Source organism: Equus przewalskii, chromosome 8 (genome assembly GCF_037783145.1).
Source record: "Equus przewalskii isolate Varuska chromosome 8, EquPr2, whole genome shotgun sequence".
NCBI classification, from domain to species: domain Eukaryota; kingdom Metazoa; phylum Chordata; class Mammalia; order Perissodactyla; family Equidae; genus Equus; species Equus przewalskii.
The window spans coordinates 46,888,467-46,915,851 of record NC_091838.1 but is presented as its reverse complement, the minus strand read 5'-3'; the positions used below and the strand labels follow the sequence as shown (position 1 = coordinate 46,915,851).

Here is a 27,385-nt window from a genome sequence, read left to right as displayed (position 1 = left end):
TCTGCTAAAATTTTCCAAACTGTGCTTCTTCAGTTTTATGGTGACTTGTTACTTACATTCTGTTATTCATCAACACTTCACAGAAATACTTGATTTGTCTGAATGAATTTAAAAACCCACAACTGAAGAAAATCAGAAAAACCTGGTTTTAAATATCAAAAGATTCCGAATGAAAACTATTTCTACAGGCCACATTAAGCAAGTTTTATTGATCAGTGTACTTCTTTGCAGGATGAAATTGTTGCAAGATTGAGCTTAAGAAAATAAACTTACTGGTAAATATCTTTCCTGAGGACAGATCTGCCGAGGGGATTGTCAGCCTGGGGAGCCATAGCAACAGAGCCAATCTTCAAAACCATGGTGTCTTCTTTTGCTGCCTGATTAACTGTAACAAAAGAAATAGATTTATGAGGTATACAGTGGATCTGTGTGTAACTTCATGCACAAGGAGATCTTTGAGTAATGCGGTAAAGACATAAAAGATAAGACTAATAAATGGGGAGAAGGAAAAAATTGTTTAAAATAAATATATTTGATGATTTTCTTTACTATTTCCTTTATATCCCATTAAGTAGTTTTTTCTTATACACAATTAAAATGGCAATAAAAATAACTCCACCCGAACATTAAAATATCTAATATTAAACATATGTAAGTAGTACTGAAGTGGTATGTTTATCTAATTTCATAATGCTTTACTGCTGCATCTTTCTCTCAAGTGATTTTCAGCCCTGAGTTTTTAACACTGCACTGCTGCCTATATATACATATTAAAGGATACCACAAAGTCAGCAACAAATTCTCAAAGCCACTTAAATTTACAGGATTAATAATAACTAAATACAACACACACACACACACACACACACACACAGGATAGGAGTATAAGCTGTAACTTGTCAGAAAATCCAAAACAAATATAATGCCTACAATAATTTAATAATTTCTACCATGAAATTGCTTGAGAAATACTAATTTCACACCTGTCTAAAAGTTCTACCTCCTAACGCAATCTAAAACTAAGGTAAGCAATCTCAGAAAAGAATAGAAGGTAAAAAGTTACATCAATCAATTCTAATTCTCTGTACTAAATAAAACAATATTTTACCATAACATTCATCTTATAAAGTTCAATAATTTTTCTATAAGTCACTGGCTAATTCAATGTCTTTTCTAAGGACTGTTTAGAATGGACTGGGGTTCTTGATAGCTCCATTAATATAGATTAAATTTTACTCTCTCTCCTACAATAGATGATTCTACGGTAGTAGCTGTTTAAAATTGTTTAAAAATTGTAAACAATGTACAACTTTCGGGATTTTAAAGAAAACATATACTAAAACTCATAATTTCTCTCAAGGAACTATTATCTGCCACAAATGGAACAGAAAAGGACTGGCTGCAAGACCTCAGGAATATCCTGAACAGAACATGCCTACAAAGGTACACAATCCATATTTCCCAAACTGTGGTGCCCAAAGAATGCAAAAGCTAAGAGATTATTTCCAGCTGCTTCAGCAGTACACTCAGTATGGTCTGACTTAGATTAGTCTAAAAAAGAAAGTCAGAATTAACAAAATCAGAAAAAGCAAAAAGAAAGATATTCAGTGAGGAAAAGAAGGAACCAGAGTAAGACGTACATAAAGGGAGTGGAAAAGGGCAGGGGGCTGGGGGAGGAAGGACAGCAAAAGGGGGAAAAAGAGATGAGCTATCATTGTAAATATTAGCATGTGGATGCCACAATAAAGACAGTACTTTTAAATGTCCACAGCAAAAAAAGATCAAATAGAAAACTACTTCTTATGCAGCTGCACTATTTTCAAATGACTAGAGGTCTGGCTTGATTATAGGTCCTTATACTATGAACATTGTTTACATTTCACAGATCTTGCATTTTATGCCAAGCTTATCAAATAGTTCCATGTGGGTAAAACCTCTGATTAAGCAGCAGGCATCAATTAAATCAATAAATAGTAAGCCTGGAGAATAGACCATACCACAAAAGTGCAATTAGTGTACTTGCTAAGTGTCCTTCCAGGCTACAGATACTACCCACCATATGAAAGTCTGAAATATAATAGAAACACTACAGTAAATGAGGTACATATGGAAGAAAAATGACGTACTTGGTGTTACATACAAAGCCAGACCCAAGAACAGAATTCTGTTTCTGCTAGAGCCAAAAATGTTCTCACTAGATTACACTGACTATGAAGTTATAATTTTAAAAAAATCACTTAATGTAGATCATTTACAAACTAAATTAAAATAATCAATTTTATTATAGAAAGTATTCAGCTTATCAAAACGTATCTTTGAGATATAAGAAAAAGTAATAAAAATATGTATTTATACAAGAAAGTGCCTTGAGTCATTTCTTCAGTTACTTTATGGTTGGAAAAAAACAAGCTTCCTTTTTTGGTTTATTTCACCTGCATTTAATAGTCGGACCATATGAGGAAATGTTCCCTCTAAGAAGCATTTTCAACACGAAAATGAATGCCTTCCTTCTTTGTTTTAACTGTATTTAAAAAAATTAAGCCTCACGAGGAACTACTCATTCTAGAAGCAAATCTAAAAAACAGTCCTCTATTCTGAAATAAATAGCTTAAGCTAGAAGTAAAACACCTGTAGATTCAGAATCTTGATAATAATTGCACATAACGCAAACAATACTCAAGTTGAAAACCAGACTTTCAGGACACTTCTTTAAATAAAATATTAGAATGTCAAATATATTTTTCTTATCGTTATTAACTAAATTTTACACAAGAACTATTAAAAACTTTTACATTTAATGTAACATGAAATATAAGTCTGAACGATTTTATTTTTGGGGGAGGGCAAGACGGTGCTGTATTGAAAATGAAAAGACTATAAGCAACTTTGAAATTTTAAGCTTATATAAGTAACCAAAAACTTAAATAAAGAACAGAATTTTCATGCAATAATTGTCAGATAATGTAAGACTGTTGCTTATAACAAAGTTTTCTTAAATCCAACATGAAATAAAAGTGTTTTGGAGACTTCAACTTTCCTTTCCTTTAAGATTCTCAATAATAACTCGATATAGTAAAATATCTAAAGTCTCAGGTTATTTGAACTTGCCACTGTGCAATCTTCTACTTTCACAAAGCTGTAACTGTAGACACAGACCTACATAAAGCTATTAACAAAAGGTTTTATTATTTATTGCCATATTTGCAGTTGAAGACAGGAAGAAGGTTCATAAATGTGTAATCTAATGACTGTTACATATATTGATGGGAAATACAGTTGCATCTAGTTTTCCAATCATCTCTGACCTACAGGCACAAATTGTTTGGAGTTATTTTATAATACAGTTTATTCTGAGAAGTAAGACATAGCAACATTTAGCCATGCTATCATACTCATTAAGACAACTTAAAAATACATTTTCAGTTTAATCTGATAAAAATATCACTCAAGTAAACTTTGCAGAGTCTTACTGGAGTAAAATGAATACTATGGTTTTGACTCTTACTAAATCTTACTGGAGTCATTTAAGTAATCATATTTATTTCTAATGGAATTGCTCCTTCAATTATGTTTCTCTTATTTAATCATATTATATATTTTAAAATGTATTAAATGGCAACATTTAATCTTCTATATAAAATATACATTTAAAAATTTGTCTATACGTTGAAATGGTTAAAATGGTGAATTTTATGTTATATGAATTTTACTGCCAAAAATAATTTTTCATAGGTGAATTATGATCATTTCAATTAAGAGTAGCAATGATCAAAGATCAAGTGTTAAAAAAATCTAACACAATAGGGGCTGGCCCTGTGGCCGAGTGGTTAAGTTCACACGCTCTGCTGCAGGCGGCCCAGGGTTTCGTTGGTTCGAACCCTGGGCGCGGACATGGCACTGCTCATCAGGCCACGCTGGGGTGGCGTCCCACATGCCACAACTAGAGGGACCCACAACAAAGAATATACAACTATGTACCATAGGGCTTTGGGGAGAAAAAGGAAAAAATAAAATCTTGAAAAAAAAAAAAATCTAACACAATATAATGTGCCAAAACTTTTGAATTTTTAGCATGCATCTTTGTATTTTATGGACAAGCACACATTCTGGCAATTCATAACATCTCAGATAGACATATAGATACCAAAGTATAGGTATAAGTAAAGATATATACATGTAGATATAAAAATAGACATAGACTGACTGACACACACAGGCAGAGGGCAAAAAAACAAAATGAAAAGATGTATGCAATACAATGTAGGTAAGACAAAAGGCTTAATACCCAAAGAGCTCTTATTAATTGATAAGAAAAAGACGAGCAGCTCCTTAAAAAGAGTGCACTTTTCATTATGAGACAGACAAAAGACCAAAAAGTTTGATAAACTTCTGTTAGGATGAGAGTGAGGAATCAGTATAAACTGGTGCAGCCATTTAAAAGTGCAATTAGACATCCCCTAATATTTGAAAGCTACATGCCCTTTGATCTAGCAGTCCTTATGCCAGGAATTTATTCTATACATATAATCACCCAAGTCAGGAGAAATACGACTAAAAAGGGGTTTATGGCAAAAGTGTTCATATAAGCAAAGGATTAAAATTAATAGAAATGTGGCAAACTGTATTTTCCACAGATGGCTATAACAATATCTCCCCATCCCATATGCTTGCATTCAAGGTGATCTACTTAGGAAGTACTCAGGCAATTGAATTTTGGAATTATACCTTAAAAATCCCATCACAACCACCACCAAAACAGGGGGGAAAAACAGCTTTAAAAATAAGACAGCAAGGGGCTGGCCCCATGGCATAGTGGTTAAGTTTGGTGCACTTCACTTTGGCAGCCCAGGTTCATGGGTTCAGATCCCCGGCTTGGACCTACAGCACTTGTCAGCAATGCTGTGGCAGCGAACCACATATAAACTGAAGGAAGACTGGCACAGATGTTAGCTCAGGGCTAATCTTCCTCAAGCAAAAAAAAAAAAAAAAAAAGAGGAAGATTGGCAATGGATGTTAGCTCAGGGCTAAACTTCCTCAGCAAAAGAAAAAAAAAAAAGATAGCAAACGGCCGGAAATATTTTTGCAATTATAATCAATTGGGGGATCTTCCTAGTTATAGCAGCCAAATGGGAAATTTAAAACAACATCAACAAAACTATGTGCTTTGTGTATAATACAATAAGCCAAAAACAATAAACAAACAAACCAACACACACACACACACAGAAGAAATAAAGTGGTTTTTTTCTTTCCCTTTTCTCCAATAGCCAGATTCTTACTCCTGCTGACATGTACACAAATCAATGAAGCACGGAACCTGTTTCAATAAGCCACTGCTGAGTATGATAGACAAATAAAACTAGAGTTAACCAATGAACCTCTGACCTCATTACAGAGGTGCTCAGGTACTCAGGGTACAGGTGGTACCACTGCTCTTCTCATTGAATAATGCCTGCACATTAGTGTTGTTCAGAAAATACCACAAATCCTGCCCTAGGCAAAATGGCTTGCAAGCAGATTGATGGTTCCTCACAAACAGAATTCTACACATAGAATTATCATATGACCCAACACTACTACTCCTAAGTATATACCCAAAAGAACTGAAAACGAGCTTGAATAGACACTTATATGCTAGTGTTCATAGCAGCATTACTCATAATAGCCAATCCAAAGGTAGACACAATCCAAATGTCTGACAGATGAATGGATAAACAAAATGTGGTACATCCGTACAATGGAATATTATTTAGCCATAAAAAGGAATGCAGTTCTGATATGTGCTACAACATGGATGGATCCTGAAAACATTATGCTAAGAGAAATAAACCAGATACAATGGGACAAATATTGTATGACTCACTTATATGAAATATCTAGAAAAGACAAATTCATAAAGACAGAAAGTAGATTAGAGGTTACCAAGAACTAGGGGGAGTTATTGCTCAATGGGTATGGAGTTTCTGTTTGGGATGATGGAAACGTTTAGAAATAGATAGTGATGATGGTTGCACAACATTGTAAATGTAATCTCTGCTATTAATGTACATTTAAAAATGATTAAAAAAATATACATTTGTTATATATATTTTACCACAATAAAAATAATGGGGGAAAAAGACTTTCGATTCAGTATTTGAGACATTGTACATTTTATAGGCAAATTCTGCCTTAAAGGACACATTTAACACCATAAATAACATCCTTCTAGTGATGCCACCTAAGGGCTACGACACTGACACGGATTGTGAAAATAAGTTAGTCACATAAGTTTTTCTCACACATATGGCCAATCTCAAGAATTTCATTCAAAGGAGTTCTGCAATGAAAATCTAACTAAAATGAAAGAGGAGTTTTCCCAGCACCATTTACTGAAGAGACTTTTCCCATGGTATGTTCCTGGCTGCTTTGTCGATGATTAGCTGTCCATAAATGTGTGGGTTTATTTCTGGGCTCTCAATTCTGTATGTCTGTTTTTATGCCAGTAGCCATGCTGTTTTGATTACTACAGCTTTACAGCATTATTTTGAAATCAGGAAATGTGATGCCACTAGCCGCCTTCTTTTTTCTAAGATTGCTTTGGTTATTTGGGGTCTTTTGTTGGAGACAATGCAGAAAAAAGGGAACTCTCACACACTGCTGGTGGGAATGTAAATCAGTGCAGTCACTATGGAAAACAGTATCGAGATTCCTAAAAATTAAAAATAGAACTACCATATGATCCAGCTGTTTCACTTCTGGGTATTTAACCGAAGAATACAAAAACACTAATTTGAAACAATACATACACTCCTATGTTCATTGCATCACTATCCACAATAGCCAAGACTTGGAAACAACCTAAGTGCCCTTGATAGATGAATAGGTAAAGAAGATGTGGTATATACACAATGGAACACTACTCAGCTATAATAAAAGATAAAACCTTGCCATCTGGGACAACACAGATTTAACTTGAGGGTATCATGCTAAGCAAAATAAGTCAGATGGAGAAAGCCAAATACAATATGATCTCACTCATCTGGAAGATAAAAAAACAACAGAAACACACACAAAGATACAAAGATTAGACTGGTGTTTACCGCAGGGGAAGAGGGTGGGAGGAGGGTAAAAGGGGTAAAGGGGCGGATGGTAACTAGACTTTTGGTGGTGAACATGATATAGCCTACATAAAAGTCAAAACATTGATGTACACCTGAAATTTATATAATGTTATAAACCAATATCACCCCAATATAAAATAAATTAATTAATTTAAAAAATGAAAGAATACTTCACTGTAAAAATGTCCCCTCTACTAAAAAATACTAGTCAAAGACAACAGAAGTATTCTGCATATCAAATAGATAAAATATTGTAGTATAAATGAGCAAATTTTGAATGCACATCAAATACCTACATTGAGGAACAGCTATGTCTGATTCAGGAAGATTTGCCAGTATAAACACTACTGTATACCTATTGAAAAGTCAGAGCTGACTGGCTCATGTAGGGAAAGCAACATACTGATATTGCTTTATATTGTAGACCCAACTTTAAAACTTAATAAGTGGGAGATGAAGCATATATATTTGTTGTTTTCTTTTTACTTGTATTTGTGACCAATATTGATATTTCATGGTGTGAAATTTAAGGTGTGTAACCTTAAATTAAAACAGTAGAGGGGATATTAAAGAAAAAAGGACTCAACTTAGGGTTAAACAATTACTGTCTAAAGACAATTAAGTCATATAATTTGAGGATCATTTGTAATTCCTGAACACTTCCATATTACTACAAAAGCACAATCAGAGATGTTGCCTTTCTTTCTGATCTGTCTGCAAGATCTTTCCCTGTCTTTTCATAGAGCATTCTCCCTGTATTTTCCTCCACCTCACCCTAACCTCTCACTTCCAATATCACTTTGTTTCTTATGTTTCAATGAAATTTTGGCCTTAGCAATTATTTACAATCAAATGAAAATAATTAGAAAATTATGGAATGGAGAACATAAAATATATGTTACAAGGAATTTTCAGGAAATCACAAAAGCTTACTAACATATCTTATTTTAATGAAATTACAGGAACTCACTCTATTTAGGAAAATGAATGCTTTTATTCCAACCAGAGAGATGTTTATGGAAAATATCTTTGTTAAAAAACAGAATTTTTAAAATATAGATATCATAAGCTTTTGTTTATTCTTATTTTTCTCTAGATACAAAATATCTGTAATTTTAATGGAAAAAGTTACAGATAACACAATATGATGCTTTTCAAATGTGATGTACTACCCTAATTCTTTTCCCAACATAAAAAACTTTCCATAATAAAGCCGAACTGCTTCTGTTTCCATAGTGTTTTCCCCCTATTCTCAGCTGGAAGATCAAAAAGATGGTTTGAAAATCTCAGTGACCTTATGCGTCTGTTCCTCTTCTCTTATGGTTATGAGAAAATGTTGACTCTCAAACTGGTTCACAGAGAACTATATTGCATAAAAATGTAGGTTTCTTTTTTTACCCTATGTAACTTTAATATGTCATATTACCTAAATATTAGATATTTATATAATAAAGGATAATAAGGAAAAAGCATAAAGTTCATTGGCTCTGCAATGAATATGTAGCCTCTTTTCTGGTTAGTGGTTTGTCTCTCATGTCACTTGTAATTGCTCGATAAAGACTAACTCTTTATTCTCTACCATTCATGTGTTTCCACAAACTATCTGAACAGATGAAAACAACTGTGTAGTGCTGTCAGAATATAGCATATGCAGAGAATACTAATTTCGCATCTCAAAGTAATCAATTTTATGACAGTCTCTAGCAAAAATTAGAATGAAAAGAACAGGAACTGGTTTGTATTGAGAATTCATAAGTATAACACACTGAATTTATCTCTAGACATCTTGGTAACTAAGGACTACAAAACTCTACAAAAATTTCTTATTTAAAGAAATGTTAAAAAAGAGAACCATTACTTTGAATAAAGCTTAATTATTGATAATATTAAACAGAATACCTTCCCTAATCAAGATCATCTGTCTACGGGAGACAGAACAAGAGACAGACTAGACTGAGAAGAAAGAGAATAGAACCAGGTGCTTTTCTTTTGTTATTTACCATCACTGACCATTCAACGTCTTCTTCCTCCACATCATAACTAAAAGAAAAAAGTTATGCTGTTTTCATGAGTCAGTCATAATCATCTATCCCTCAAATATCCATTCTCTCTTCTCTCTCAAATTCACAGGCACTAATTTATTAGCTGGGTACACTACCACATAGGTAAACATTGTTACTCAGCCTCTCTTACTAAGTTTTGGCCAGTGAGGTGTTAAGCAGTAGTGAAATGTGAGACTTCCAGAAATTCTACTTGAAAAGAAAGGGCACAACCTTCTCCTGGTAAGACCTCCATTTGCTGAGAGCTTACTACGGGACTGGCACCACGCACATAGTCTTCAGGTAGTCATCACTTGAAAGTAAGCTATCAGTAAGGCCTACTACCAAGCTAGTTACTACTATTATCGATTTATACATAAAAACTTAGATTAACTTGCTCAAGATTTCACAGTTCATAACTGGTAAAGCTGGGATTTGAACTTAGGTCTGCGTAACTCCAAAGTCTATATCATTAACTACTCTGCTATAACCTCACTTAAAATTCTTTTTTTCTTTTTTTTTTTTTAACAGAGTAAGCCTCTGCTTTATTTTTATTTTTTGAGGAAGATTAGCCCTGAGCTAACTACTGCCAGTCCTCCTCTTGTTTGCTGTGGAAGCCTGGCCCTGAGCTAACATCCGTGCCCATATTCCTCTACTTTATATGTGGGACACCTACCACAGCATGGTGTCCCAAGTGGTGCCATGTCTGCAGCCAGGATCCAAACCGGCGAGCCTCGGGCTGCCGAGAAGCGGAATGAGTGAACTTAACCACTGCGCCACGGGGCCGGCCCCTTAAAATTCTTAAAGTTCTTCATTTTTTTATAGCATATGGAAAACTAAAATTTTAAAAGTCACTCTTGTAGATGGAGGCAGTGGCATTATCAATTTGCCTCATTTTAAAACCTAGAATAATTTCAGAGGACACTGAAAAGCCTGGAAGAAGCCACAGGAGCCTTGATGTATAGACTAATTTTTTAAACTAATTTTTAATTACCTTAGGTATACAGAACCCAACATATGAATTTAATAAAACAAAAGACAGAAAGAATAAGGTTTATTAGCAAAAACCCTGAAGAAAAAAATCTCATATTTCTTACTCCAGTAACTGAGTCAGAAACATACCCAATATTCTGACATAACTACTAAAGATTTAGTTGTAGAATGACTACAACATATTTGCTCTTCCTAAAACACATGAAACTGAAACTACAACCAGCTATCATAGTAAAAAAAAAAAAAAAGGAGAAAGAAAGAAAACTAAGATCTCTAGAAGAAAGTTACTTAAAATCAGACCAAAAAAATTATGAAGACAATACCTTCAATACTTGGCTGCATTTCTTCTGTTTTTGGAACAAAAATTCTGATTATGCTTGTGTTGATATAAATCAAGGGTAAATTGCGTGAAGTCAGTGTATGGGTCCTCATGGGCTGACCAGGAGATTTTGTTTTCTCCTTTTGGGTCCTTGGTAGTTTTGCTTGAAATATACTTGCAATGGCATTAAGTAAAGGAAAACAAAGGACAATATCAAAAGCTTGTGCTGAAAGAAGAATTTCATGAAGAAAATGAGGGGAACCATCCATTAAACTCTCAGATAACTTATGAAAACTTCTTCGTTCATTTCTTGATATTAACTTGTGGCGGACATTTTTTGTTACGGCTTTTGTATATGTCAAAGAGAGAAATCCATGCTGCTGATGAGCGCCATCTAGAAGTTTTGCAGTTGTCTGTTCCAGAAAAAGGAAATGACAATACACATTTCATTAAAAAAAGAAAAAAACAACTATTTGAAAGCAGAAATGATTTCAGTTGGTAGTATAACCTTTTATTATATCTACACCTCTTAATGACTACAATACTGATGAATTCTGCAGATGGGGCAAAAGCTTCTAAGACTGTTAGAATGACTAAACTGTAAGTCAGGAATCCTGAGTTCTAGATCCTGAGAGAGGTAATTAACCTCTCTGTGCCTGTTTCTATGATCTACCTTTTCTGCAAAATTCAGAATTAGGAACAGATCATCGTTAGATTTTATCTTTTCATTTTTCATAATTTTCCATTAAGAGTACCAATATGCTGTCATAATATGGGTCACAGAGAGTTGCTTAAGCAGGTGAAATTGAAATAACCATGTTACGTATTTTCATTTGTGAAGCCCATAAAAAGAGCCTCATTGATACCATACTTTGATAACTGAACTATTTAATGCATGTTTCTTGGAAACGGTAACATGACATAAAACTAAAACGTGACTTTCAGAACTTTCCTATTTTCAGTGGCTATCATAATTATCAAGTCTCCTAAAAATCACATTCCTTGGATTTAATGCTTGATTAATATACACACAACATCTGATTAAGACTAAAAACTGTATCATTGTAATTTCAATATTTCTGACAAAACTTGTCTAATTAACTCTCATACCCCAATTGCACAGTATAAACAAATTATGGTAAGACCGTATACTTGTAAGATTAAATTAAAATGCATACTTTTTATTGCTCAACACATGAAAAGGATAGCTTTTGAAAAAAGTTTTCCAGAACCAATTTTATGTGCATAAAATTCTATTTTGCAAATTACTCAACACAAACTTAGAGTAAAGTTGTTATACTCCACATTCCCAACCCCTCTTCCCAAGGCCTGATAAAGTTTTTTAGTTATTAGGGTTCAAAGAATGATATTAAGAAAGGAAGTGAACTGGGGCTGGCCCCGTGGCCGAGCGGTTAAGTTCGCCCGCGCCGTTGCACGCGGCCCAGTGTTTCGTTAGTTCGAATCCTGGGCGCGGACATGGCACTGCTCATCAAGCCTTGCTGAGGCAGCATCCCACATGCCACAACTGGAAGGACCCACAACGAAGAATATACAACTATGTACCAGGGGGCTTTGGGGAGAAAAAGGAAAAAAAATAAAATTAAAAAAAAAAAGGAAGTGAACTGAGGGAAAAAAAAGAAGGAAATATAGTCACATAAACAGGCAAAAAGTGAGAGGTGGCAAAGCAGCAAGGGGTCTGAGCCTACACTGTCCCATTACTAGTAAACCTCTTTTGCTTCCATTTTCTTCCTCTTATGTTATTGCCTATTGCCCAATGACATGGTGGGAAGAAAAAAGTATGCCATTCAGCTATCACTGTTCATTTTGTTTTTAATCTGAACTTTACAATGAAGAAAGCTAAGATAAAATTTACCTTCGTATTTGTTCTTTTTTAAAAAGTTAACTTTCTGACCGTTAAAAAAAAACTTGGAAAGTAGGCATTAAATAGATGTGCAATATAATCATTTTTCATATAATTATCCTGCCTTCAGAATGTATTTTATTGTTTCCAACTTTCTCACTGCCTCTCATCTGATTTCCCTTTCACTTTGCTTTCTACACTCAACACAAAAGGACACATGGTAAAGCAAGAAAAAGTGCTCCCAGTCTTATCACCACGTTGCTGCAACAGCGGATGGAGAAGGGTGGCTATGGTCTGGCCCCAGCAGAAGAGGCCACAGCAACACTGTCTGTCTCTAGGTGCGCAAACTGGACTTTGGGGAAGGGAGTGGAATCAATCACTAATCTAAATAACCCAACTCAAATCTTCATTAATGGTAACACTTGAATGCCGGAAGTAGTATAAAAGGGGTTTCAATGTATAAATGTTTTGATTTGGAAAAAATATTTTTAAATATATTGAATGTTGGTACTCCTGAAAGGTAAACTCCCATGAGAGAAAGTTTGTTTGTTCATCCCTCACTCCCTTAATATAAGGGGAAAGAAGTGAAATGAATGGATACCAGCTGGAGTTTAGATAATATAAATATTACTTTTTATGAGGTAATAAAGAATCTTTTGTACTATTTAAAATAAAGAGTTAGAAAAAAGCTGATAATAAAAGAAATGTTAATAAAACAAAAAAACGTAGAAAAATTGCTGAAGAAAAATTTTAAAAAGCAATAATAATTTTGGGGTTTTTCACAAATAATGTTAAAATTGAGAATGTTTCTCATGGACACTAATGAACATTCAAAGAGAAGAAAATAAGTCTAAACAGAACTTCCACTGACATAAAAGCCACATTTAGAGACATCTTTTTCCAGACAAGGCTAGAAAAAATTCAGAAATCAAATCAGAAACTAGCACTTGCTATGCAAATACTATAATAAACATTAAATCTAGGAACACAATTATTTAAAATAATTGGGTAATTTTTATAATGCTAGAGATATATGTCTCAAATTCCTTTTGAGCTATAAAAAAGAATAGATAAATAATAGTTCACACATGCTGAGAAAATATCTAATAATGTTTGCAATGATTTAATAAATTAAGAGAATCGCTATTACTGTTGTGACATGTCCTTGATATTTTAAAATTACATGCATTTTTATTGACTTTAAGAATGGCACTTAAAAGAATTAGCTTAATAACGCGTTCAGATATATTGTACCATTAGAAAAAACAAAGCTCTAAACTTCTAAAAGCCACTGCTGTACAGTAGTAGTGCTCATCTTGTATCCACTCAATGACAGATGTACAGCCTTGTCTAGATTCAAGAGGGCACCAAATAAGATACTTTGAATTAGTTGTTAGAAGGAAATGGAATAGAAAAAAAAAAAGGCAATCTAAGTAAGATTCATAAAAGGAATGACAAAAGCAGCATGGTCAACTCTTGATCATTCAATACACGCACAATTTAAAAACGCTATATTTAACGTCGCACTTTGATTTTCTTATGCTGACGGTAAAATTAGTTTGTGTTCACAAAACCAGAGTGACAAATAGCATACGCAAGTAACCCAGAAACAAATTAGAGTACAGTGGAAAACCAGTCTATAATTTAAAAATTCATTATAGTTCATTTACAAAGTGGATGATACAGAGGAAGATGAAAATCAAGAGTTGACTCTATGGATAGTTCAATTCCGTCTCTGGGTTCTTGTTAATGGGAGTTCTGTAGCATAATTTAAAAATGATTTCTTACAGAAGGAAAGAAGCCAGAGCAATTACTGAAAGGGTCCTGCTTGCTGATGGGTCGAACCAACAAGGTGCGTCTGTTCAGCTTGTCAGTACAGGAAAGGAAGACACCTCCACATTGCCCCAGAGACCAACACTCTTCCCCAAGGCTTGAGGTGATGGACAGGAGCAAAGAAGGTGAAAAGACAAAAAGCAATAAAAGCCATAAGCAAAAAACTCTAGATAGTTTTAATTTTGCTCAAGTTTGCATAGGTTTAGGTTTGAGCCACTGCAGGTATGGCCTCTGTTGGGAATATCTTCTGCAAAAGCATTGTTAATGGAAGTAAACAAAAAATAATTGCTTTCAGTGTAAAATGACTACACTAGTTTATGATAAAGGACAACCCACATGAACTCACTTATGAATGGAAAAACTGCTAAAAAGTCAACATAATACATTAATGATAAAGTATAATAACAAAAGAAATCCTACCTTTGCCTTTTTGAAACATGTATTTAATTGCTATATAGGAAAATGGTTACAAAACACAAGCAGCTTAAAGAAATAAATAGTTTTATTTTATTAAGTAATTTTGGAAGTATAAGTCAAAAAGAATTTATTATGAGCTCTAATTCTTGTAACCATTAGTCCTATTGCATGAAAGAACAAAAATAAACAGTTTATATTTCCAAAAAGCATAATTACTAAATGAATCTCACCACAGGTTTTTCCTTGCACTGTAGAAATACTCCTTCAAAATGTCCTGACTGCCAACCTTCCCCTGGCCTGGAAAACATAAGTTCACCTTATCTGTTCTCTTCAATTTTTCTGAATTAAAAAATTGAGCATATAAAACTATTTCAAATAGTTATGATGTAAACAACACCACACTAAACTAAAACATGCATCTGACAATGCAATCAATGGAACCATTTACATTAGCACTAAACCCTGGTAGTTCTGCATGGAAGTGTTTGTCTTAATGGTAAATTGTATATTTAATTTTTTGTTTAATTCTGTCTTACCCATGAGACTATGAGGTCCACAAGGGCACAATTTATGTCTATTTCTGTTAAACACTATATCCCCAGGGCTTAGTGTAGTGCTTGGCACATAATACTCAATAAATATTTTGATTAAATGAATGAATAAATAATTATCCAATATTTAAAACTTACATAAACTTAACAGTAAAGTCACTGATGATCTAGAACACAGATTGTAATATTCACATCATCAAGAAATTAGTTCATCTACAATGTAATATTCATATATCACTTGCAAGGATCATTTTGAATATAGACATATACCATTCAAAACAAACTAAAGAGCTAAACATTCCATTATCAAAAATCAATTAATGGTCCACTGTTAATACAACAAAATCAATTATCATATGCTTGGTAAGATAAGACTATTACAATAGGTCTTAATATATATGCAGCAAAATATTTTGAACTTCACGATTATGACAATTTTTTGGCTGTGACAGATTTGATATTTACTGACACAAGCAATATGATATATGCAATAAAGGATAAAAATTCAAATGTTTTTAATGTAGAATTAGAAGCCTTTTTTAAATAAAAAAAAGACTGTTTTTAGGGTATATAATGCATCACTAAAGGTACAGATACATACGTGCATCCGCTGGCACTCAATAAATAATTGTTGAATGAATATTATGAATCCAGAAAGAAATGAACTTTAAGGCTCTTTCTATGCCAAAATAGTATGAAGTTAAAAATACGATGCCATTTAAAAAACAATTTTTAAAAAGTATGTGTGAGTTTTACGGTATGTGAATTATATTTCAATTAAAAAAACTCCAAGGTAGTATTATAAAGCAAAAAACCCAAAAAGTATTTGTGTTTTTATTTGGGAAAAATTAATGACAAAATTGCTATATAGCTTTGTAAAAATATCTAAAACTTTACTTTTTTACTACCATTACTTGTTGTTATAAACAAATCACATTTGCTTATAATCATACTTTTGATAGAAATTTATTAGAGATGAAAAAATACGGTTCTAGGAACATTCACCACACGTATATCAATCATCTGTGAGATAAGAAAGTCTGCAAAGTGCAAAGAGACAGAGATGTTGCTCCATTTCAACCTATGTTATACTGGCATAGGGAGTAGATGGCGAGCCTACAACAAAAACCAAAGCCATCAACCGTGTTCCAGGCATCTTAGCAAATATACAACGTTTGTAACAAATTGTGGGAGATGATTAGTAAAAGTAGCTGATTATCATTTAATATGGCGTTGTGGATATTTATGAACAGATTTGCCACCTTATAAAACAAAGCATTATATTCCATATATAAATGTATACCAAATAGAATTAATCAATTTATCTGTTAAGAACTCTGGGAATAAGTATAGTATTTTTTAAAAATAATTAATCAAATTAAAATATAAAAATTCTTATATAGGCTTTGTTCAAAGAAAATATAGCTTTTCCCATATTAATTATTATTTACCTGCTTCTATAGTGATCAATATTGAAACTTTCTACTTTACATTTCACTTTGGTATACACATCCTGGACATCTATGGATGCACTGAGATCTTCTAGTTCACTGACCATACAAAGCTCTGCAAGAAGAAGCAACATTAATACCAACATAGGGCCTACAATCAATATTAAAACTTTCCATTTTACATTTCATGTTGGCATATATATCCTTGACATCTACAAAGGGACTGAGACTTTCTATTCATTAACCACATAAGATTCTACAAGAATAAGCAAAATTGATATCAATATGGGCCTCACAATTAAGATAGGATATCTATTTCAAGACAGGGGAAATTCTAGTTAATATGTGAAATGCTATATCTGATAGTCAACAAACTCTGCAGTACTTTTAGTGACAATGATATAATGCATCAATATGACCAGTGAAGAAATTAGCTCATGGCTTTTGGAATGAATTTTAATACAAACAAGACAAAATTTAGGTATTACGTGTAACATGCTGGTATTGCCAAGAGAAATCACTTGAATTAGATCTAATGTTTACTTAATTTAAATGACAATGATAAATAAAACTAAGTCTACTATATCTTCTAAAAATAGTCTTTAATATTTTTATCTTTTCAGTAGAGAAGACAAGTCATCCTGTACCTGTGCCTTTATTTTCAGGATCTGGAGCAAAGAGCTTTATAGTAATTTTGGGGAGCACCCACTGCATCCACAGACTAACACGTCCACTGGATCCACCAATGTTACTTGTAGTTTGTTCCAAGGTAACAGAATCTGAGAATGGTGAATCATCACCTGCTTGTACAGAATCTCCCTGGGTTGAGAAAAAACAACAATACAACACTTTGTAACTTAAAGAAAAACAAATAAAAAATTATAATTTAAAATGTGCAATTATTACTTATAGCTTCTCTATATTATACATGCTAATCATATAAATGTTTATGCTAATACATACTGCTAATAATATAAACATATACTAAACAAATGGTTTTTATGGTTACAACATACGTGCCATCTCAATTTCCTCTGAAAGTACATAAGATCCAGAACAAGTTAGGGTCACACCAACGAGTATTTCCTTCTAGAGTAGGGTCTGCAAACTATAGCCAAGGGCCAAATGCGGCTCCATTTTTGGAAATAAAGTTTTACTAGATCACAGCCATGTCCATTATTTTGTCTGTGGCTGCTATTTCGCAGGGTTGAGTAGTGCCTATAGAGATGCTACGGTTCACAAAGCCTAAAATATTTACCACCCTGCCATTTACAGAAAAGTTTGTCTATTTCTGTAGAGTATTTACGTATGAATGTATAATAACCATAGAAAAGTGATTAGCATAATTAGCATGGTTGAAGAAATAGCAAAAACATTCATCATGCCTCATATATTTTAATATAAAGACATTAAAAAATTAGTAGATTTGATAATAGATTTTTAAAGTTATTTGTGAGGTTAAAAGTCTCTTAATTAGAGGTACAGAGCATGAGCCTATTCAATTCAACAAATCCCTACTGAATTCTGGATATGTACAAGGTCCTAAATTTGGTACTAATAAACTTTCTGTAAAAGATTTGTTGGGTTGTTTTTTTACCTTTTCAGGGCTTTTAGTGGCCTGGGGAAAAATAAATCCTGATTTGGAGTGGAATAGCTTTAGTCTCAAAGGCAGGAAGAGATGGTGCCAGAGATAGTGATCACTCACTCATGTATTCTGCACTTCTAGGATTAGCTACCAAGTATTTGGGATTTTAAAATGCCAAACTTTGCTATCTATTTAAGACTCCCAAAAATCTTGGAAGCCTAAACCCATTCCCTGAGAACTGACCAAATTAACTACAGCATGCTTATTTCTTTAAAAGATGTGTATATGTATTTAAACATAAATTATATGTACTTAAGCTTAGTCTGGTGGGTAGCAAGATGTACCAGGTTAAAGACTTCAGACACTAGCCACGTGACTTAAGCTCTCAGCGTTTGTTTTTTCTTCTAAAATGATTATCATAATGATGTTTATCTCTTAAGAGCTGTTAAGATTAAATAAGAATAAGAATGCAAAGTGGTTACACACAATAAATAATTCATAAATAGTAGGTATAATTATCACCATCAAGGTGAACCACTACTTAGAAATTGTACACTAACGTTCTTACAGAATTTGGTGTCTTATTACCTTTTGACTTTCTCATTTTGTCATCTAACTTTAACACATTTTCCTTTGCCATATATTCTCAATTTCTAACTTCTAACTTCTTCTATGTTAAGGCATCATGACCAGCAGTCAACAGTCAGAACAAAACATCCCTTAAAATTTAATAGAAAACAATACAACATGGTCACTATACCATTTTGTATGGATAGTTTCTCAGAGTAGAAGCCACTAATCTCTTAGCCTATTCATGAGCCTGGTACCTAAAAGCAGGCAACATAAGTAAAGCCTCATACAAAACAAAATAAAAAACCCTGCTCTGATTACCACAGACATGCTATCTAGACTGAATATACTTGAATAGGTACATTCAGTTCCTATATTAAGTTTTTACCTTGACCTCAGTTTTACATCTTTCAATCAGAAGAAGATTTAATTTCCTTGAATCCTCAGAGGGAGAACAAACAGGGAAGATTTTCACAAAACAAGGCAAGTATTTATTGTTGAAATTCTTAGGTACTAAGCACAGCAAAGCAATAGTGTCCTGTGATTGACTGCAACAGAAAATTATACACTTAAACCTGAAGATAGTACAGTTCTTCCTTGTTCTAATTACATCAAGCAAACTACATCACAAGCTCACTGCCTGTGATGTTTTCACATAAATGCTTCTCCAAAATAAGTGGTCCTAAATCTGCTATAATTGAAATTCCTAGAATTTGTGAAGCTATAAAAATTCCAGGTTTTTGGTTAGCTGTCTAAAGTAATACAACATCTAATGAAAAGCACAAACTAATCCCAGAAAAGGATGCATTTTACGAAGTAAAATTCAATAAAAGACAACATAATATAGTAAGTGTGCCTTTCTTTATGAATAGGTTCTTGGGCAGAAGCATTTATAAATTAAATTCTCCCTCCAACAGTGGGAAGGAGCTTAAGTCACGTGGCTAGTGTCTGAAGTCTTTAACCTGGTACATTTTTCTGCAGAGAAAACAGCAACTCAAATCAATGAGACTTCAATTTTTAACACTATTAGCTATATTCAGTAGGAATGCTAAGAAAACTGTGGCTTCAAATTTAGTCTTAAGTAAGCACTCCTGAGAAAACATTTTGCTCTCCTTCTTCATGCAGTTTCAAGTTTCATTTTAGGTTTACAACATTTGGTGTGGTGTTGTTAAATATGTTTGTACATTAATTTTCTGCTCTATTTCCAAAGCTATAGCAAAAATCAAGCCAGAATTGGAGATGCTGAACTATTTTCCCATACCTCTTTATGCCAAGTTCTAAAATATACAATTCAATTCTTTCGCCATTTTGTTGCAAATTGACCAAAATATTGAGTTTATTTTCCTAGCTGAATTTATCTTTGTTCATCTGGAAGAGCAAACACTTCAGCCCTTCATCCTTGGCCTGCTTCAGAGCTCAGGGATGATCACAGTTTTGGCCACATTGCTACTCTCCCTTATCAAAATAACTCCAGCGTTCTTGTCCAATCACAAAACTTCCCAAAGGGCTAAACACTTCCACCACTGTTTGTACTTAAGTCAACAGTAACAAGTGGCCTGCTGCGGTTTCCACTACCTTTACTCTCACTATTTCAGTACAAGGGCGGGAAAAATGATTAACTGTTTCTAAGCTCAGTACTTAAGCCTCTCACTCATATTTCCCCCTCTATCACCACCCAGATTCGTACTCAGGAAATTAAAAGCTGTATTCACTGAAAAGTATGGAGCTTCCTATCAACATGCTGACATGAAAAGAATTACTCATAGTTTAAATTATAAACATCCAAGGATCATATAAGCAAATAATTATCTTCTACTTAATACAAACAATTGTTGAGAGGGTGCTTTTTAAAACTATAGTCATTTGTAGCAAATTCTTTTTAGTTGAAACAGTTTAAAAATAATAGCTTTGAACCAACTCAGCAAGAAAAACAATACTTTACATAGCATATGTTTCAAAATTTTCATGAACTTTTTTAAAGGCTAATATTAATTAACAATTTAAAAAATTCAAAATTTCAGTGGTTCCCAGATATATAATTGACATAAAAAAAAGCACCACAAATGTAAAGTAACCTCAGATTAATAGGATATATTTACACAATAAAAACATTTGAATTTTAAAAACAAAATCAAGTAAGCCAATAATTGAGAACTAGAGAAATTTTATGATATGACTATCTTGAAACAGGAAAAGCATTACAAACAAAATATTTTGTTGATTGGTATTTGAAAGTAAACAATAACCTTCATTTCTCTAACCTACTTTGAAATATCTTTGTTCTTTCAACAGCTATTCAATTGATTAGATGACAATCTAAATGCCAAGATTTCCACATTTTGAATAAAAGTTTCTTTCTAAATGTTGAAGATAAAACCATTTAAAGACAAATATTAAATGAAATAGTCTATTTTCAGGAGGAGGTATAAAATTATTATAAGACATTTAAAATAGTAACTAAGTAAAAAGTTCAAAGTAAATTTACTTTCTAAAGGATCGTTTAGAATAATAATTTGAGGTAGATTACTGCTTAGGTTAACTACCCTTGAATAACTGAAAAACTGACAAAAGTTTTGCTATAGCAGTTCATGCCAAACAACTTCTTAGTCTAATATTCACCTTTTTTTATTGAGATATAATATAATATATAATATATTATAATATATAATGTATTATAATATATAATGTATTATAACATTATATATAATATATAATGATATAATATAACATTACATTTGTTTCAGGTATAGAACATAGTGATTCAATATTTGTATATATTCTAAAATGATCACCATAATAAGTCTACTTAACATCCATTGCCACACAGTTACAAATTATTTTTTCTTGTGATGAGAACTTTTAAGATCTACTCTGTTAGCAACTTTTAAAAGTACAATACAGTATTATTAACTATAGTCATTATACTGTACAGTACACCCTCATGACTCATTTATTTTATAATAAAGTCTGTATCTTTTGACCATTTTCACTCATTTTGCCCACCCCCCATCCCCCAATATTCACTTACAATTTCACTGAAAATTAATGGATTTTAAACAATTACTGGACACTAAGAAATGAACCACTTTATGCTGGATTTTTTTGAGAACTAGTATGCCAAAAGCAACTTTAATTTCTAAATCAATAAAGACCAAGGCAAATTTTGCCTGGAAAATAAGATTCCAAATATTGGGGGTTAATCTGTCAATTTTTACCTTAGGTTGAGCTGTAAATCAATATTCTAGCTTTCACTCAGCATTTCAGATTTTTCTAAAGCTTTAAAATTATTTCCTACACCAATAATGCTATGAATAAGGATGGCAATATTAAACATATTATTCATATATACGAGAATGCTAAAATGCAAAAATGCTAAATGGTTTGCCTATAATCACAACTAAGCTGGAAGGACTTAATTTCACGAGGGCGATATAGCCACCCATAATAACTGTCCTTTCTATATCAGCTTTATGGAAACTACCGAAAATCCAGAAGTTCAGAATATCATTTTATGTAATTACAACAGCTTCCCAAAGTCTCACAGTTTATGAATTTGCCCTGAAATGGAAGTACGTGAATGTGCATATATTTGTGTATGTGTATTATGTTTGTTTTGTTTATGTGTTATGAAAACAAATCATTAGGTGTTATGAAAACAAATGTTAGTGCTTTCAAAGATAGTTTTTATTGTTGGGCTGTCCTGTAAACAAAATAACATAAAAATTTTAATGAACACAATTATATAATGCTTCGCTTTCCTGAATATCAACCTGAGAACAAATATTTAACAACCTTAACTAGCTGAAATACAGTGGAGTTCTTCAGTGTACTTCAGCGTACAGGTAAAGTCTTATTTATCTCTGGGCCCATGATAACAACTTGCGTGGCAGAGACAGCATTGTGTATACCAAAATTTTTGCTCCTCCTTCCATACAACAGAGAATTGTCTCTGGGAAGCAACAATCCAGTTATGGGCTAAATTTCCCAGCCCATAACTGGATATATATATATATATACACACATATCCATGCCCCAATTCAAATATTATAAATTCTTCTAAGGATAAAGGCCTGTGTCTTAAATGCTTACATTTTTTAAAAAGCTGAACATGATTAAGCTATGTGTCCAATTTAAGAAATTAGAAAAACAACAAAATAAACCTGAGAAAAAAACATTATATATCTTAGTAGACTAAGATAGACGGGAAAACAGTTACCCTTGAGACTTTTTAAACAGAACTCTGTGGTACATGTAGGTTTGAGGGCTTGATTTTATACTGCTGTAATGTTTCAAAATACTTATAGCTATGAAATTAACAGGAAAGGGGTCCCAAGATAGTGACGATAGCCCCTGGAGTCCCTCAGAGAAGCAAACACATAAAATCTCTTTGGATAACCAGGCCATCAATCACTATGTGAGAGTCTCATAGATAAAGTTCCACTAATGAACAACTCCCAATATAAAATTATGTAACATATAAGGAAACAATCTACTATGAGCAAGAGTTAAGAACACCACAAACAGTAGGTCTCAAGAAATTCAGATAACAGATCTGATAAAAAATATAAAATAATTATGTTTAAAACAGTTAAAGATATAAAAACAAACCAAAAATATAAACTCAAATATAGTTTTATGTATTTCCATCAAAACGTATTTGTAGTGATTTAATAAACATACACATTTCTATGTCCTGCACCACAACGAATCAGATTAAATTTAATCACAACGTGAGTTGATAGTCCCAAATCATTTAACAACCATATATTCAAGAACAATATGTTTAAAATCTACTCTGTACCAAGCACTGTACTGGCTGCTTAAATTAGGGTTATCCTTTGATAATAAGGATAACAGATGAGGGATGGTGGTGGAAAGTTTAAATTTCACATCCAGTATGGCATTGAAGCAATATAATCATTACCTGACACCTTTACGTTTGAGCCAATGGAAACCACTCAGTCTAAATCATTTTACTTCTAACATGTTATGTTTGACTTCACATGTTTTTCAGATGAAAAACAAAGGGCATAAAAATACAACTAATATGGAAATAGAAAAAAGCAATAAGGGATCAATTTTTCATCTCTTGCTATTTGTACAAAATTTATTAGAGCTGAAACAGTGCTAGAAGTTTTCCTTCACACAAAATTTTTGTCAAGAGAGAAATTTATATTCAACTTAAAAATACTGCCTAATATTTTAAAAATTAAGTGGCACATTTACTCAGCATAGTACTAGAAGTCCTAGCAAGAGCCATTAGGAAAGAAAAACATAAAAGGCATCCACGTTGGAAAAGAAGTAAAACATCTCTGTTCACAGAGAATTGACCTTATATGTAGAAAACCCTTAAGATTCCACAAAAAAACTGTCCGAACTAACAAATGAATTCAGCAAACTTTCAGGATACAAAACTACAGGCAAATATCAGTTGTGTTTATACACACTAACACTGAACAATTCAAAAAGGAAATTAATAAAACAATTCTATTTACAACAGCTTCAAAAAGAATGAAATACCTAAGAATAAACTTAAGAAAGGAAGTGAAAGACTTGTATGTTGCAAACTACAAAATATTGCTAAAAGAAATTACAGAACACGTAAATAGATAAGAAGATGTCCCATGTTCATGGATCAGAAGACTTAATATTAAGACAGAGAGTTATCATTCAATCCGTAGAGAAGTTCAGTTAGGGAAGATGAAAAAGTTTTGGAGATGGATGATGGTGATGGTTGCAAAACAATGTGAATGTACTTAATGACACGGAATAGTACACTTAAAAATGATTACAAGGGCAGTTTTACGTTGTGTATATTTTACCACAATTAAAAAATGGACATAAAAAGTTAACTAAAACATAAAATCATAATTGCACAGTAACAAAAATATGTTATATTTATTTAGCATCTATAATAAATATGTTCATTAGTTTTATTTGATATAGATTGGGAGTGGGATTCAAATCTTTATTTTATCATTAAGTATTATTTTGTCAATGAGTAATATAAAATTCTCTTTCTTGGAATACAGCAATACTAGTGTTAGAGTTGGGAGCAGGATCAAGGTGCTTGCCTGTATTCCCTTTACATTAATTACACGAGTGTCCTTTGTCCATCCGGTCCTTACCATTCATTCTCCTCCTTTTCTAATAATCTTCTAATTTAAAACTTGTTCCATATCCAAATAACACCTAAACCAACCCCCTCCAATTTAGATGAGATATGTGTTATACCCAAGTGCCGTTTCAGTTAGAATTACCTTGTTGATTACCATAGGAATATATAATGACTGTGAGAATTTTCATATGAAATGTATACTTTTCCAGAGAGGAAAACAGGAAGAAACACTTGACATCTCATTTTATGATGACAGTATATTCTTGATGCCAAAATATAACAAAGGTATGGGAAAGAAAAGTTAAAGACCAGTATCGCTCATAACTATAGATGCCAAAATCCTAAATAAAATGTTAGCAAATACAATCCAGCAAGAAATAAAATGGAAAATATATCACAACCAAGTTGGGTTTGTTCTAGAAATGCCAGATCGGCTTAACATTTGAAAATCAATCAACGTAATTAGCTATATTAAAAGAATAAAGGAGAAAAAACAACCAAATAATTATCTCAATTGAATAAAAAGTATCAAGTATTGAAGAATACATCTATTATAAAAGGGGCAAGACCGCTTAAAAGAAAACTAAAATCTTATTGAAATTAAAGGACACAAATAAATGGAAGGATATACCACCTTCACAGGGTATATGGGCAAATTGTTACATACATAGTTAATATTTGTACTAACATATTGAGATGGATATTAATATTATCCCCATTTTTACAAATGATGAAGCTATGGCAAAGAAGTTAAATAATGTGATCATAAGTTGCAAAGATAAAAACTCAAGTTGTCTGACTCCAGAGTCACTTCCACAGCTCCATTAACTTAGAATCACCCTAGGATAAGTTGGCCCAGTCCCTACTTTTTGCGACATTAACTCCAATTTACTATGTTTCACCTTTCTAGTACATAAAATGCCGATGCTGGTCTAAATGATCTCTCCAACAACTCCTTTCAATAATATAGCTGTAAGTTGATGAAATTAAGGGAAACATCTTTGCTCATTTGTCAAACTCTGCAAAATTATTATACTAAGGCAGAGGAAGGCAATTCTTAGGGCTGATAAAAGAGTCTATGACAAGGAGTTGGGGAGTAGCAGACACAATTTAGCTATTATTTCACAGGAGGAAAAAAAAATACACCTTAGAGAAAATAAACTACTAACATTTCATTTTTCTGTTTGAAAGGTTACTATGGAAACCAAACACACTACTCTGATTTTCCCTTTTCTCCCTTTGGTACCCACATTCTCTGCCAAAACTTTGAAATATGCTTGAACACATTTGGGGATAATATTAACTGTCACTCTGCTTCTAGACCATCCACACTAGTACTAAGCAAATCACACTAAAATGACAGACAGTGCTCTTCTGAGTCAGAAAATCAGCACTGAATAAATTATCTTGAAAGACTCTGGATTCACTTTCTTCCTCTTACCCTGTAGTTTTTATACCAAATACTTCGGTTATCAACATATTTCAAGAGGTAAAGAAAAATTAAAATAGAATTTCTGGTATTACATTAATTTTGAAATGAGTTGTCAGGCACAAGTCATATTAGATGCATATAATTTCTTCAGGGCAAAATTATTTCATTAAAAGTTACTCAACCCCTGTACACCAATGTTCACAGCAGCATTATTCATTATAGCTTAAAGGTGGAAACCCAGATGACCATTAACAGATCAATGGGTAAAGAAAATACGCTATATACATATAACAGAATATTAATCAGACATAAATTCTGATACATGCTATTACATGAATGAACCTTAAAAACATTGCGCTAAGGGAAATAAGCCAGACACAAAAAGGACAAATATGCTATGATTCCTTTTATGTAAGATATCCAGAATAGGCAAATTCATAGGGACAGAAAGTACATTAGAAGTTACCAGGGACAGGGATGAGAGAATGGATGGATGGTGAGTCTTTGTTTAACACGTACAGAGTTTTGGTTTGAAATAATGAAAAAATTCTGGAAGTGGATAGCAGTTACTTGCACAACACTGTGAATATACTTAACATCACTGAGCTGTACATTTAAAAATGGTTAAAATGGTAAATTTTATGTTACTTATATTTTACTACAAAAAAAAAATCACCAAAAAAACCTTAATTAATGGTATTGAGAACCTAATATAATATGTACAAGGCAGAGTGAGCAAAACAAAGACTGATTCAACAGTCAAAAGACTAGTTCTTAGTACTCAATGATGTTAAAGAAATTTTAATTCAGGCAACATGGCAAACTAAGCTGAAATGAACATTTTCCTTTTCTACTACAAAAGCACAGAAATTCTGGATAAAATATAATAAGAATTTCTTTTAATACATTAAAGTGCTGTCTATCTTCTCTTTGGCCTTGTAGATCTACTCTCCACCCTTTACCACCCCACCTTCTGTACCTGAGAGGCTAACCAGTATGAACAATTTATACAAATACTCTTGCCCTCTGGTTTCCGGTTGGTTTCAGCTAATGAGGAACAGTGGCAGGAGACAGGAAGGAGGGAGAAGAATGAAGTCAGGGTATTTACTCCCT

At 32.9% G+C, this 27,385-nt stretch overlaps 1 protein-coding gene across 20 annotated transcripts in view; it reads right to left on the bottom strand.

The window, feature by feature from the left end:
* VPS13B (vacuolar protein sorting 13 homolog B) overlaps positions 1–27,385 on the bottom strand; it is a 777,317-nt gene that overhangs the window by 319,691 nt on the left and 430,241 nt on the right. For 8 of the 20 annotated variants that reach the window (XM_070631834.1, XM_070631835.1, XM_070631838.1 and 5 more), the window contains exons 26-30: positions 17,215–17,386; positions 16,568–16,682; positions 14,796–14,862; positions 10,459–10,867; positions 274–385 (exon numbers count right to left, since the gene is read on the bottom strand). In XM_070631834.1, the coding sequence (XP_070487935.1) occupies positions 274–385; positions 10,459–10,867; positions 14,796–14,862; positions 16,568–16,682; positions 17,215–17,386 (875 nt within the window). Of the gene's footprint in view, positions 1–273; positions 386–10,458; positions 10,868–14,103; positions 14,246–14,795; positions 14,863–16,567; positions 16,683–17,214; positions 17,387–27,385 lie in introns of all 20 variants that reach the window. The other 12 variants (XM_070631830.1, XM_070631832.1, XM_070631837.1 and 9 more) reach the window with 2 other exon arrangements.